This window comes from Xyrauchen texanus, chromosome 26 (assembly GCF_025860055.1).
Source record: "Xyrauchen texanus isolate HMW12.3.18 chromosome 26, RBS_HiC_50CHRs, whole genome shotgun sequence".
Lineage (NCBI taxonomy): Eukaryota > Metazoa > Chordata > Actinopteri > Cypriniformes > Catostomidae > Xyrauchen > Xyrauchen texanus.
In genome coordinates, this window is record NC_068301.1 from 30,759,964 (window position 1) to 30,771,093 (window position 11,130).

Consider the following 11,130-nt stretch of genomic DNA (forward strand, 5'->3'; position numbering starts at 1 on the left):
TTTGAGAGTATGGTTATTTAAAGTAATGTTTTAACTTTATTTTGGAATTGTGACGGTATCGTACCAATTTCTGTAATTTTAAATATATATGTGAGAAAGTAAAGTAAAATTGAGTACAGAGGATAAATCCATGAAATAATTATTAGAAATTATATGATATAAACAAATGAAATTATTAAAACAACAGTCCATAGAAAAGTTGTTTAATCTGATACTTGTTTAGAGAAAAAGAAACAGACGTGGAATATTCTTTAAGAAATTGCCAGTTTTTCATTTATGAAATTAATGCAAAGCACCCAGGGACATTGCAACATCCGACCAAAACAAAGAAGTGAAATTATGAAAGTTACGAAGAAATTATGAAATGTGAGCTTACTAATTTATAAAGCATATTAATTCATATATGATGGGGAAATGAAACTGGAATGATCCAAAAACTACAATTCCCAACAACATAAGCAGTGAGAGCGGAAGTGACCTACTTTATGATCACGTGTTCTAGAGCGCAACTCTCCAAACAGCGTTCAGTCGTATCGCTGCAGCTAAGATCATCGACCCCGGGAGGTCCTTGAGGTAACACGAATAACTGCTTGTGTCTTTATAATGAACATAAAATACATACTGGTTTCAATAGTTATGCCTATTTGGCTTATAATTTTAAATGTTTAAACACTCGCCTGTCGATATATATCGGAGGCAGTTGGTGAATTTGTTGCGGCCTAGTGTGAAGCGTTAGCTAGCAACTCATTCTGCGTAGATAAAAAGCAGAATGGGCAGATTTCTTGACTAAACGTGTCAAGTTAAATTGATTTTAGAAAATGTATGTTTTTATATTGAGCCCACACGTCTCATCAATCGTGTTTTTGAACTCTAAGACTAGAGACGGTCTCTAGAAGACTGTCTCGGCGTGTGTTCAGGCCAGCCGGGTGAATTGTTTACGTGGAAAACAGTCAGAGCCGCTGATTTATATTTAATTATAATATATATTAATGAACAATCTAATAATTTACAATGGTATAATCTATGTATTTCATCATTGCATGTCGCTGGTAAAGTGACTTGACCAATTAATGAGTACTACTGGTAGTATTAATGAGAGAGTGTGGCAGTGTGAAGTCGTTAGTTTGCTGTAATACTCAATAGTAACAGCAATTTTATGATGTATGTGCTTTCAATGCTAAAAACATAATGAAATGTAACATTCTTTGCTTCACTGACCTTGTAAAAGTGTTTAAATAATTGTTTGTTTTCTGATTTTCTCCTCTCATCTCCACAGTTTCCCAACATGAGTAGTTCAGAGGAGGTATCGTGGATTTCTTGGTTTTGTGGTCTGAGGGGAAATGAGTTTTTCTGTGAGGTATGTATTAGTATCTGAATGCCTCTTACAGCACAGTTCTATCATAATTTTCTATACAGTGCACAACTTTAAGTTTTTTTTTTTTTACTGATGGCCTGGTCAAAAGTTTTTTTTGTACTTGCCCTTTCGTCTTTGTACAAATGTGTACCAGAAACAATATTTATACTTTTCATTACATTATACATTTTCTTTACAATTATCCAGATTTGCTGGAAAATAATGGCATAAGATGCAAACCATTACTAATTGACTTTTCATTTTAAACCCAGTCTTACTGATTCCTCCAAGACTATCTCAAATCATTCTCACAATTTCGAGAGAAGAAACACTGATAAGGTTTTAGTAGTAGGCATACTATGGCAAAATAATGGTCATCTCAATGGGAATCTATGCGATCGTGAATTTTGCGCAATGGACTTAAGGTGGCAAAGAATTCCCCCTTGCAGATTTTGCATGGCGTTCTAGTTTGGTGAACTTTGACAGGCGAATATGCCGCGTTGACCAATGGGAAGTTGCTTGGTTTGGCCGTGACCTATGTGTGGGTGGTGGTGCTTTATTCGGATCCCCAGTTGCATCCACAAAGTGGTTGTTAGTCTTTCTAGTCTTCATACACAACTACACTGAATATTCACAATCCACTATGATATTTTATCGATTGATTTCTTTTTAACTTCACTCTCCCAGAGTATGAAGTGCAGCATTAAAAAGTGGCTGCTTGACAATTAGTTTTTTACTGGTTTCACATGCACACAACATATGCCAACGCCACCTTCACCCATGGAATTTTGCAGTGCAAAAGGTATATCTGACTGTTATTTAGCCTGCTAAATAACTTTATCTTGACGCTAAATTTAAATCTGCAAAATTTACAATAACTATGTTCAATACGTCACTGAAATCCAGATGTTTTAGTTTGCAAGTCATCAAGACATTTATAAGATCAATGAGCATACCATTCAGCGACAATGTGGTACTGCCCTAATACGGCATCAACTGGCCCAAACCTCTCTTATACTACTGGGCCAGTGGGCCATTCTTATTGCTGAGCTCTGCTCAATTGGGCCATAACTGCATCTGTATCACCTAAAGTTGTTTGTCTTGCTAAAAGCAAGGCAGAGATCCTAAGCCTCCTTAGATTATTGGAGAGCAGTAGATATCTTTACTACCCCGTTTCCACCTGGTATTACGTTGCATCTCGGGTGATCCGATCACATGTGGTCAGGTGCGACACATCGCTGTTTACATCTGGTTGCTTAAATGCGTACATTTGGAGTGGAGGGTCTCTGTTTCATGACGACATACCTCAATCACTATGTCAGTGTATGATAATAAAGCGCAACAGAGGTTGAAATTTAATTTAAGCACAAATGCAAAAAGTCAAGCAGAATGATCCGTTTAGTGGATTACCTGTATTGAAGAACATCAGGTTTTTTTTCTTTCTCTCCAAACAGGTAGATGAGGACTACATTCAGGATAAGTTTAATCTTACGGGGCTCAATGAGCAAGTTCCCCATTACAGACAAGCGCTGGACATGATTCTGGATCTTGAACCTGGTCAGTTTGTGTTTCTAGTTGCCATAATAAGTAGATTTTCAAGGTGCATCCATAAAACGCAGAAAAGACATCTTGTATTGTGATGGGGCAGTTGTGTTATGTATGTCTAAATGTCTATCTGTCTGTGACAGATGAGGAGTTGGAGGACAACCCCAATCAGAGTGACCTGATTGAGCAGGCTGCTGAGATGCTCTATGGGCTGATCCATGCGCGGTATATCCTCACTAACCGCGGTATTGCCCAGATGGTACGTCTTTGCATTCCCGACATCATTTTGTTGACAAGTTTTAGGATTTTATTAATTTGAAACCACTCGAAGGATATTATTTTAAATACATGCATACAATGTTGTTGTTTTGTTTTTTTTCTTCAGCTGGAGAAGTATCAACAGGGGGACTTTGGCTATTGCCCACGTGTTTACTGTGAGAATCAGCCAATGCTGCCTATTGGTAGGTGTCTGCTGTGCTTGTGTGCAATTATAAAAGTCTCTTCTCTACTCTTGTTTCTCAATGTGGCGAAGCTTTTATGTACACAAATTAGACCGCTATGAATGTGTGGAACAGCTGTGGTAAGGGATATTCACAAATAGGGTACTCCTATTGTATTGTAGACAATACAAATTGGAAATCTTTTAAAAATCAAGTTAAAACACATCAAATTAAAAAAAAAAAAAAAAAAAAAAAAAATGTTGGTTTCATAGCATTTTCTACCAAATAAATGAGTCTTTAAAAAAAAAATATCTATGACTTTAAAAATATGTTAAGTCCTTTAACCATCAAGTAAGATATCAAAATACATTTCTTGCTCATTGAATACACGAGTGTAAAAATTTATAATTTCCAAAAAGTTTGAAAACTAATTTTTTACTAATATGCATGCATACACGCACTGAGCACTTTATTAGGAACACCTGTACACCTACTTATTTATGCAACTATCTAATTGGCAAATCGTGTGGTAGCAGTGCAATGCATAAAGTCATGCAGATATGGGTCAGCAGCTTCAATACATTTTTATCTTGGTGATTTGGACAGTGGCGTGATTGTTGGTGCAGACGGGCTGGTTTGAGTATTTCTGTAACTGCTGATCTCCTGGGATTTTCTTGCACAACAGTCTCTAGAGTTTACTCAGAATGCTGCCAAAAACTAAAATAACATCCAGTGAGCATCAGTTCTGCAGATGGAAATGCCTTGCTGATGAGAGAGGACAATGGAGAATGGCTAGACTGGTTCAAACCGACAGAAAGGCTACGGTAACTCAACCACTCTGTGCAATTTTTGTGAGTGACAAGGAGTTCACTGTTTGTCAGTGGCCTTCCCAGTCATGAATTTGCAGCTGACAAATCTGCAGAAATTGCTTTATTCATGTCAGCATGGACCAGAATCTCAAAGGAATGTTTCCAACAACTTGTGGAATCACCTCAAATAATTGAGAATTGTTTATATTAGTGTTAGTATAGTGTTCCTAATAAAGTGCTCCGTCTATGTATATATATTTTGTTTTACATTTATCATGAATTTAGCCATAAATATAAATATTTTCGTAGGGTTACTCTAGGTAGAGTTACTTAGGGTTTGACCTGAACAGAATGTTTTTTGATTTATTATTTTTTGACAACTTTGCACATTCATGAGGGTCTGAAGGGGTCCTCCATTTTATAAGGTTGCTTATCACGTAACAGAAGAGCTTCCTCTATGTTGGCAACTTTGATTCAGTGGACAAAACTTTTTAATTTTATTACAAAAACTGTCTCGCACAATTTAAACATTTCTGACTTTATCTACATGTTCATCATAATAATGTGAATTTAATTTTTAATATATATTTGGATCAGAAAAAAAACATCACACCATTGACCCGTAGTTCAGTAAGTTTATTTGCAGCCATTGTGTGGTTGATGAGGCTAATGTCTGTTTCCCTCCTCAGGGCTCTCTGACATACCTGGAGAAGCCATGGTGAAGCTTTACTGCCCTAAGTGTATGGATGTGTACACGCCAAAATCGTCCAGGCACCATCACACTGATGGAGCCTATTTTGGTACTGGCTTTCCCCACATGCTCTTCATGGTGCATCCTGAGTACCGGCCAAAGAGGCCTGCAAACCAATTTGTGCCCAGGTTTGTCTCTTCTTAATATGAGAGTCATGTGCAACTCAATGCAAATTGATTTACAGCCATCTCTAAAGTGAGTCAGTTGAGTCATATAGACTTTTAAAGGGATAGATCACCCAAAAATGAATATAGTAATTTTCTCACCTATATGTTGTGCCAAACCCATGTGTCTTACCGTTGGGAAAACAAATGGAGACATTGGCCTCCGTCACCATTCACTTTAATTGAATACAAAAAAATATGTAATCACAGTGAATGGAGACCGAGAATTCCATACAGCCTAACTTCCACAGAAGATCAAAAGTCATACAGGCTTGTAACAACAATGGTGAGGAAATGACAATTCACTTCTGGGCGAACTATCCCTTTCAAGGTTGAGTTTCTTATTATGCACTTCTCAAAACCACCATTCTGCTATTGCAGGCTCTATGGTTTCAAGATTCATCCAATGGCTTACCAGCTACAGCTGCAGGCAGCCTCCAGTTTCAAGAGTCCCGTCAAAGCGATCCGCTAATAACCTGAAGAGGGGGTAGGATTGGGATCGGGTGGGTGATAGTCTGTCTGTCTACATGGCCCCACTCTTCTCTTACATTTTTGTTAAAGATTCGACCAAGACCCATGTCTAAATATGGAGAGAGTCAGACTGTAAAACAGACTTTGCAGAGAACAGAAACCTTACCTCTGAAACACTGTACAGAAAATGAGGTTTTCCTTGTAAAAAAAAAACAATTTCAGTTCTTAATCTCCACATAGAAGTTATAATTAAGATACATGAATCTTGCTCACTCTTTGGTCCTGTTTATTTCAGTTTGTGTAAACTGTCATGATTCAATCCCCTCCACGATTAGACCAGATCATTGGCTTTCTTTGAAACAGCTGTTGCATGTTAAAGGCAGTATGTTTGATATTTGTTTTAAGCTCTAAATAATATTATTGGGATTGTCTATGACTGTTTTTTGTTGACAGATTGCAAGTTTTCAGTGCATGTATTAGTAGAAATGGCCAGAAATGGAAAGACACAAGTACAATCAGGAAACTCTCTCTGTCTTTATCAGATAAAGTATTTTGTTTTAATCAGTAGTGCACTTCACTTCAGAACAACGCCAACCTCCTATGTTCCTTCAGTGTCAAGATTACTTATGAGATTTTACAAAACAGACTACAGAGCCACAGTTTGGACTTTTTTTTTTTTTTTACTATTTGTAATCGGCCCAGGTTTTTTTTTTTTTTTTTGTGTAAGTTATTTCTTATGTTAGCGAGGCATACGAGTAGAATATATAAATACATTTGGATGCATTGGGGTTTTTGTGAGTGATTTGTTTTTGTTTGTCCTTAATGTTTTTCCCTTTACTGCTGTTGAGGAACCAGGGTTCAGAATTCAAAATAAATGTCTTTTCCTATAACTGGTGTGGGAGTCCCTCATGTATTTGGGTGAATGAGAAGCCTTTCAAATCAGCCTTTTTCAAAGTGTTTTAAAACTAGTAGATGTTAACATATTATTTGCTGCTCTTATTAGCTTTAGAGTTTAGAAGTTCAAGAAAAGTATATGATAAATGTTACTAAGTACATGAGTTGGTGTATATTTTAAAAGTTCAACTAGTTTTATGTATGTTTAAACCTGACTACTGCTATTACAATATCAATTGCTGGAAAAGAATGATTTTGAAGATATAGATTTAATCACTCAAGCTGCTGTGACATGTCTTATCACATCACTGGTTGTGGTCGGTGTAGATGGGGTGTAATTTGCACTGGTTGTTGGGGTTTTGTTGTATTAGTGCATTAAACCTCGTTGGTTTCCGCCTGGGCAGAAATTTAAATCCAACAGCCAACTTTAGAATGTTTGAATTGTTGGTGTTTGTTGGTTCAGGGTGAATCAGCCTTTATGTGAGTGTAGAGCGCAAGTGTCTGCATTCAAAGGGAGAATGTTTACTCACATTCTGTCTCTGATGGAGCGTTGCAGCCACGTGATGGACATTGGTCCTTTTTGGTGAATGACTCTCTTCAGACTTACTACCCAATCTGGAGGGTCTGAACAGAAGCACAGATCTGCAGAGAAAGCAAAGTGCTCTCGTGTAAAATCAAAATCACTTTGTCACACTACCATGTACACAAGTGCAACAGTTGGTGAAAGTCTTGAAACATTGGCTCAAGTTATTGTAACTCATCCTTGATAGAATGGGTTAATTTTTCTACTGGTGCAACACTTTTCTCTAACTTTCAATTAATTTTCTTTCAATGTTCACTTTTCTGAATGGTACCACGCTACATTTGTTGCTCCGCCTTGCTTACTCATATTTGAGTCCCAGCTGAAGGTCTGGTGTGAGCAAAGTGGAAACTGTCACTCATTAAACTGGCTCCTTTAAGAAATGTGTTTTTAAGTTAAACACATTTATTATACATTATGTGCTCCTCCATATCTATATTGGATTACGCTGAACACAGACTACATGAAAACTAAACGTCCTATCTAAATCATCTGCAATTTTGCATATTCTGCATATGAAGTTCTCATGTCTCAAGTCATACTTAGTGTTTTGGATGTTTTCTCTCTACTACAGAAATCATAAGCTAATAAATTAATAAAAGTTGTCCCAAATGACACTATGCACTCAGCCATGGAGTGTATGAATTTTCAATGTGTAGTATCATCCCAAATGGAACACATATTGTGTTTTTATTACAAGGAAGCAGAAGTGATTTTTCAAACGCATGCGATGTGTTGCCGCTAGATTTAACGCATGCGCCAACCTCAGTTAATCATGACAGGTAATTCCACCCCTTCATATAGTCCACAATTCTATCTGTAGACATAGATCTTAAAATGTAACTATCCACAACAGTCATGGAAGAAATGTATTTGTATTTAGACTGTTTTTGAGAGGTCATACATAATGCATGAGCATTCAGGAGTCTCGAGGAGAGCCGAGGCCCATCATACAATGAGGATTCCTGTCCATTCCGAAATAGTTGGGTATCCATTGACCCCATAGCGCTTACAGATCTCTGTATTACTGGAGCAGTCCACCAGCAAAAATGGAATTCATCCTTAAACCATCCACTCGTCCCTCTGTTTGTAAAAAAAAAAAAAAAAAGAATTGAAAGTGTTAAAGTAATGCAAAAGTATTGCCCGAAGTATTTGTGTGCTCAAACATTATAAGTGTCAACATGAGAGCAGTATGAAAGAATTATTAACTAATCTTGTGTCGTAACCACATACGATCACGCAAGGATACAACCGGTTTTCTGTGTCAATTATAGGGATTCACCATTGGGATGATGTTTTCATGTTGGTATGCAGTGCCCTATTTATGCCATATGTAGTGGATGTTCTTCCCAAACAATGAAACCTTAGTTTCATCAGTCCACAAAACATTTTCCAGGTAGCGTTGTGGAGTGTCAAGGTGGTCTTTGGAAAACCTCAGGCGTGCACCAATGTTTTTGTTGGAAAGTAGTGGCTCCCTTTATGGTGTCCTGCCATGGACACAATGCCTGTTTAATGTTTTCTGTATGGTAGACTCATGAACGGATATGTTAACCACTTCCAGTGTCTTACGCTGTCACTCCACGGGTCTTTTTGTTTTTTAAACCTCATTGAGCATTCTGCAGTGTGCCCTTTTAGTCATCTTGGCTGGACGGCCACTTCTAGTAGCCACAGGACTAAATCGTTTCCAATTATACACAGTTCTAACTGTGGACAGAGGAATATCTAAGCTCTTCGAGATAACTTTGTAACTATTTCCAGCTTTATGCAAAGCAATTATTGTATGTACACTGGCAGCCACATTTTTTAATAATGTACAGATTTTGCTGTAACGGAAGGAAATTGGTACTTTAATTCTCCAAAGTGACATTCATCTGATCACAAAGTATAGTCAGGCCATTACTGATGTAAGAAACAGCAACATCACTATTTGAAAAATTTCATTTTTGATCAACTCTAGACAGGCCCTATTTCCAGCAGCCATCTCTCCAACACCTTATCCTTGATTAATCATGCTAAATTGCTAATTTGGTACTAGAAAATCACTTAAACACAGTTGAATGTTATTTGTTTCATTAAATGAAGCTTAACATTGTGTTTGTTTTTGAGTTGCCACAGTATGCAATAGACTGATGCAGCTTTCTCTAGAAACTCGTCAGTCAATCGTTGTTTTGAGGAATGAAGGATATACAATTCATGAAACTGTCAAAAAACTGAAGATTTCAAACAAAGATGTACACTACAGTCTTCAAAGACAAAGGACAACTGGCTCTAACAAGGACAGAAAGAGATGTGGAAGGCCAGATGTACAACTAAACAAGAGGATAAGTACATCAGAGACTCTAGTTTGAGAAATAGACGCCTCACATGTCCTCAGCTGACAGCTTCATTGAATTCTACCTGCTCAACACCAGTTTCATGTACAACAGTAAAGAGAAGACTCAGGGGTGCAGCAGGCCTTATGGGAAGAATTGCAACAACAAAAAAAAGCCACTTTTGAAACAGAAAAACAAAAAGGAAAGTTAGAGTGGGCAAAGAAACAAACATTGTACAACACATCATTGGAAAAGAGTGTTATGGATCTTAACCCCATTGAGCTTTAGTGGGATCAGCTAGTCTGTAATGTGCTGTGAGAAGTGCCCGACAAGACAGACACATCTATGGCAAGTGCTTCAGGAAGTGTGGGGTGAAATGTCATCTGAATATCTGGACAAACTGACAGCTAGAATAACAAGAATCTGCAAAGCTGTCATTGCTGCACGTGGAGGATTTTTGGTTGAAATCTCTTTTTTTCATAATTTTTCATGTAATTAACATCATCATTATACATTGTGATCAGTTTGTAGTGAATAAAAGTACCAATTTCTTGAGAAAATTAGAGCAAAATCTGTACATTATTCCAAACATTTGCCCACCAGTGTAGGTCTTCTGAGATTTATTTTATGCAAGACATGGTCCACATCAGCACATGCTTCAGGTGAATCGCAAACTCAAAATATTTAGTGCATTTTTATAAGTAAAAGTATCTCTATCCCACACCTCCAATCTTGTTTCATTAATTGGATGCCAGGTTTGCCAACTCCTGACTCTCATTAGCCTATGGGGTTACACTGGGGTCCAACCTACACTGTGAATGTTTAAATTATGTATTCAATATGTACAAGAACAATACAATACTTTGAGTGATATTAGTTCAAACAGATTGTTTTTGTTCATTATTTAAATTTAGATGAAGATCAAACCATATTTTAAGACAAATTTACACATAAATGCAGGTAATTCAAAAAGGCTTTTTCTTGCCACTGTATACGGCACATAACCACACGTTTATCAGCTGAGAACAGTAGTACACTTACTAAAATGCAGATTTAGACAACTTTACAGCTGATTTAACAAATATTTTTGTATGGAAAAATAATATAAGCACATTTCTGCTTCCCCATACACTTACACCATCAGTGCATTACAGCAAATTCAATTTTTGTTTGTTTTTAGAAACTGAGGAATGAGTCTAAATGATTGTATGTATGCCACTGATGCTGTTGATAAGAGCATGGTTTGAACCGAAACGTTCCTTTAAGAGAGATACACACAGCATTACACATGAAGCTTAAGCATTCACCTTGGCTAGAGTTACTGTTCCTTTCAATCGTGTAGCAGCACTTTCAAACTCTGGGGAAAGTTTCTTACAATGGCAAGAAAAAACACTTAGAAATAAACCACAGGGACAAAACAAACAAATAAACTGTTTTAATACTGCAATAAAAGGATAGCAATGATACCAATGGCACTGAATTTTACACTTGTGATGTAGAAATTATGGTGTGACCTATGCAAGTGCACCTTGCAATAAATGCTGCATTATATATTATAATAATTAATATTTATTAAAAATTAGCAAAGGTTATTGAATTTTACAAATATTACAAAAACGAATTTGAATTCGTTTGCATTGCAACTGCAGTCTAGAGTTAGCTACCACGGACAGCTCATGCCATAATTGACAGCAACATTGAATTAAGCTAAAAACGTATGCAAACATTCTCCTCCACGTTATTATAGAGATTGCTAATGTGATGTCATCGTGACGTATTACCAGTGGTGAACGCAAAGCATTTTGGGAAT

The 11,130-nt window shown here is 37.0% G+C and overlaps 1 protein-coding gene across 1 annotated transcript; it reads left to right on the plus strand.

Moving 5' to 3' along the window:
- The first annotated feature begins 511 nt into the window (after positions 1 to 511).
- csnk2b (casein kinase 2, beta polypeptide) lies at positions 512 to 5,757 on the plus strand. The gene is made up of 7 exons (XM_052093104.1): positions 512 to 573; positions 1,277 to 1,357; positions 2,809 to 2,911; positions 3,043 to 3,158; positions 3,285 to 3,360; positions 4,838 to 5,027; positions 5,445 to 5,757. Exons 2-7 carry the CDS (start codon positions 1,286 to 1,288, stop codon positions 5,533 to 5,535), a joined length of 648 nt encoding a protein of 215 aa, XP_051949064.1. The 5' UTR covers positions 512 to 573; positions 1,277 to 1,285; the 3' UTR covers positions 5,536 to 5,757.
- Positions 5,758 to 11,130: the final 5,373 nt, after the last annotated feature.

Excerpts from the sequence above, each read along its gene's own strand:
- csnk2b (XM_052093104.1), top strand. The coding sequence starts at position 1,286 with ATGAGTAGTTCAGAGGAGGTATCGTGGATTTCTTGGTTTTGTGGTCTG. Across the intron at positions 1,358-2,808 it reads GAAATGAGTTTTTCTGTGAG|GTAGATGAGGACTACATTCA; the intron begins GTATGTATTAGT and ends CTCTCCAAACAG. Across the intron at positions 3,159-3,284 it reads ACCGCGGTATTGCCCAGATG|CTGGAGAAGTATCAACAGGG; the intron begins GTACGTCTTTGC and ends TTTTTTCTTCAG.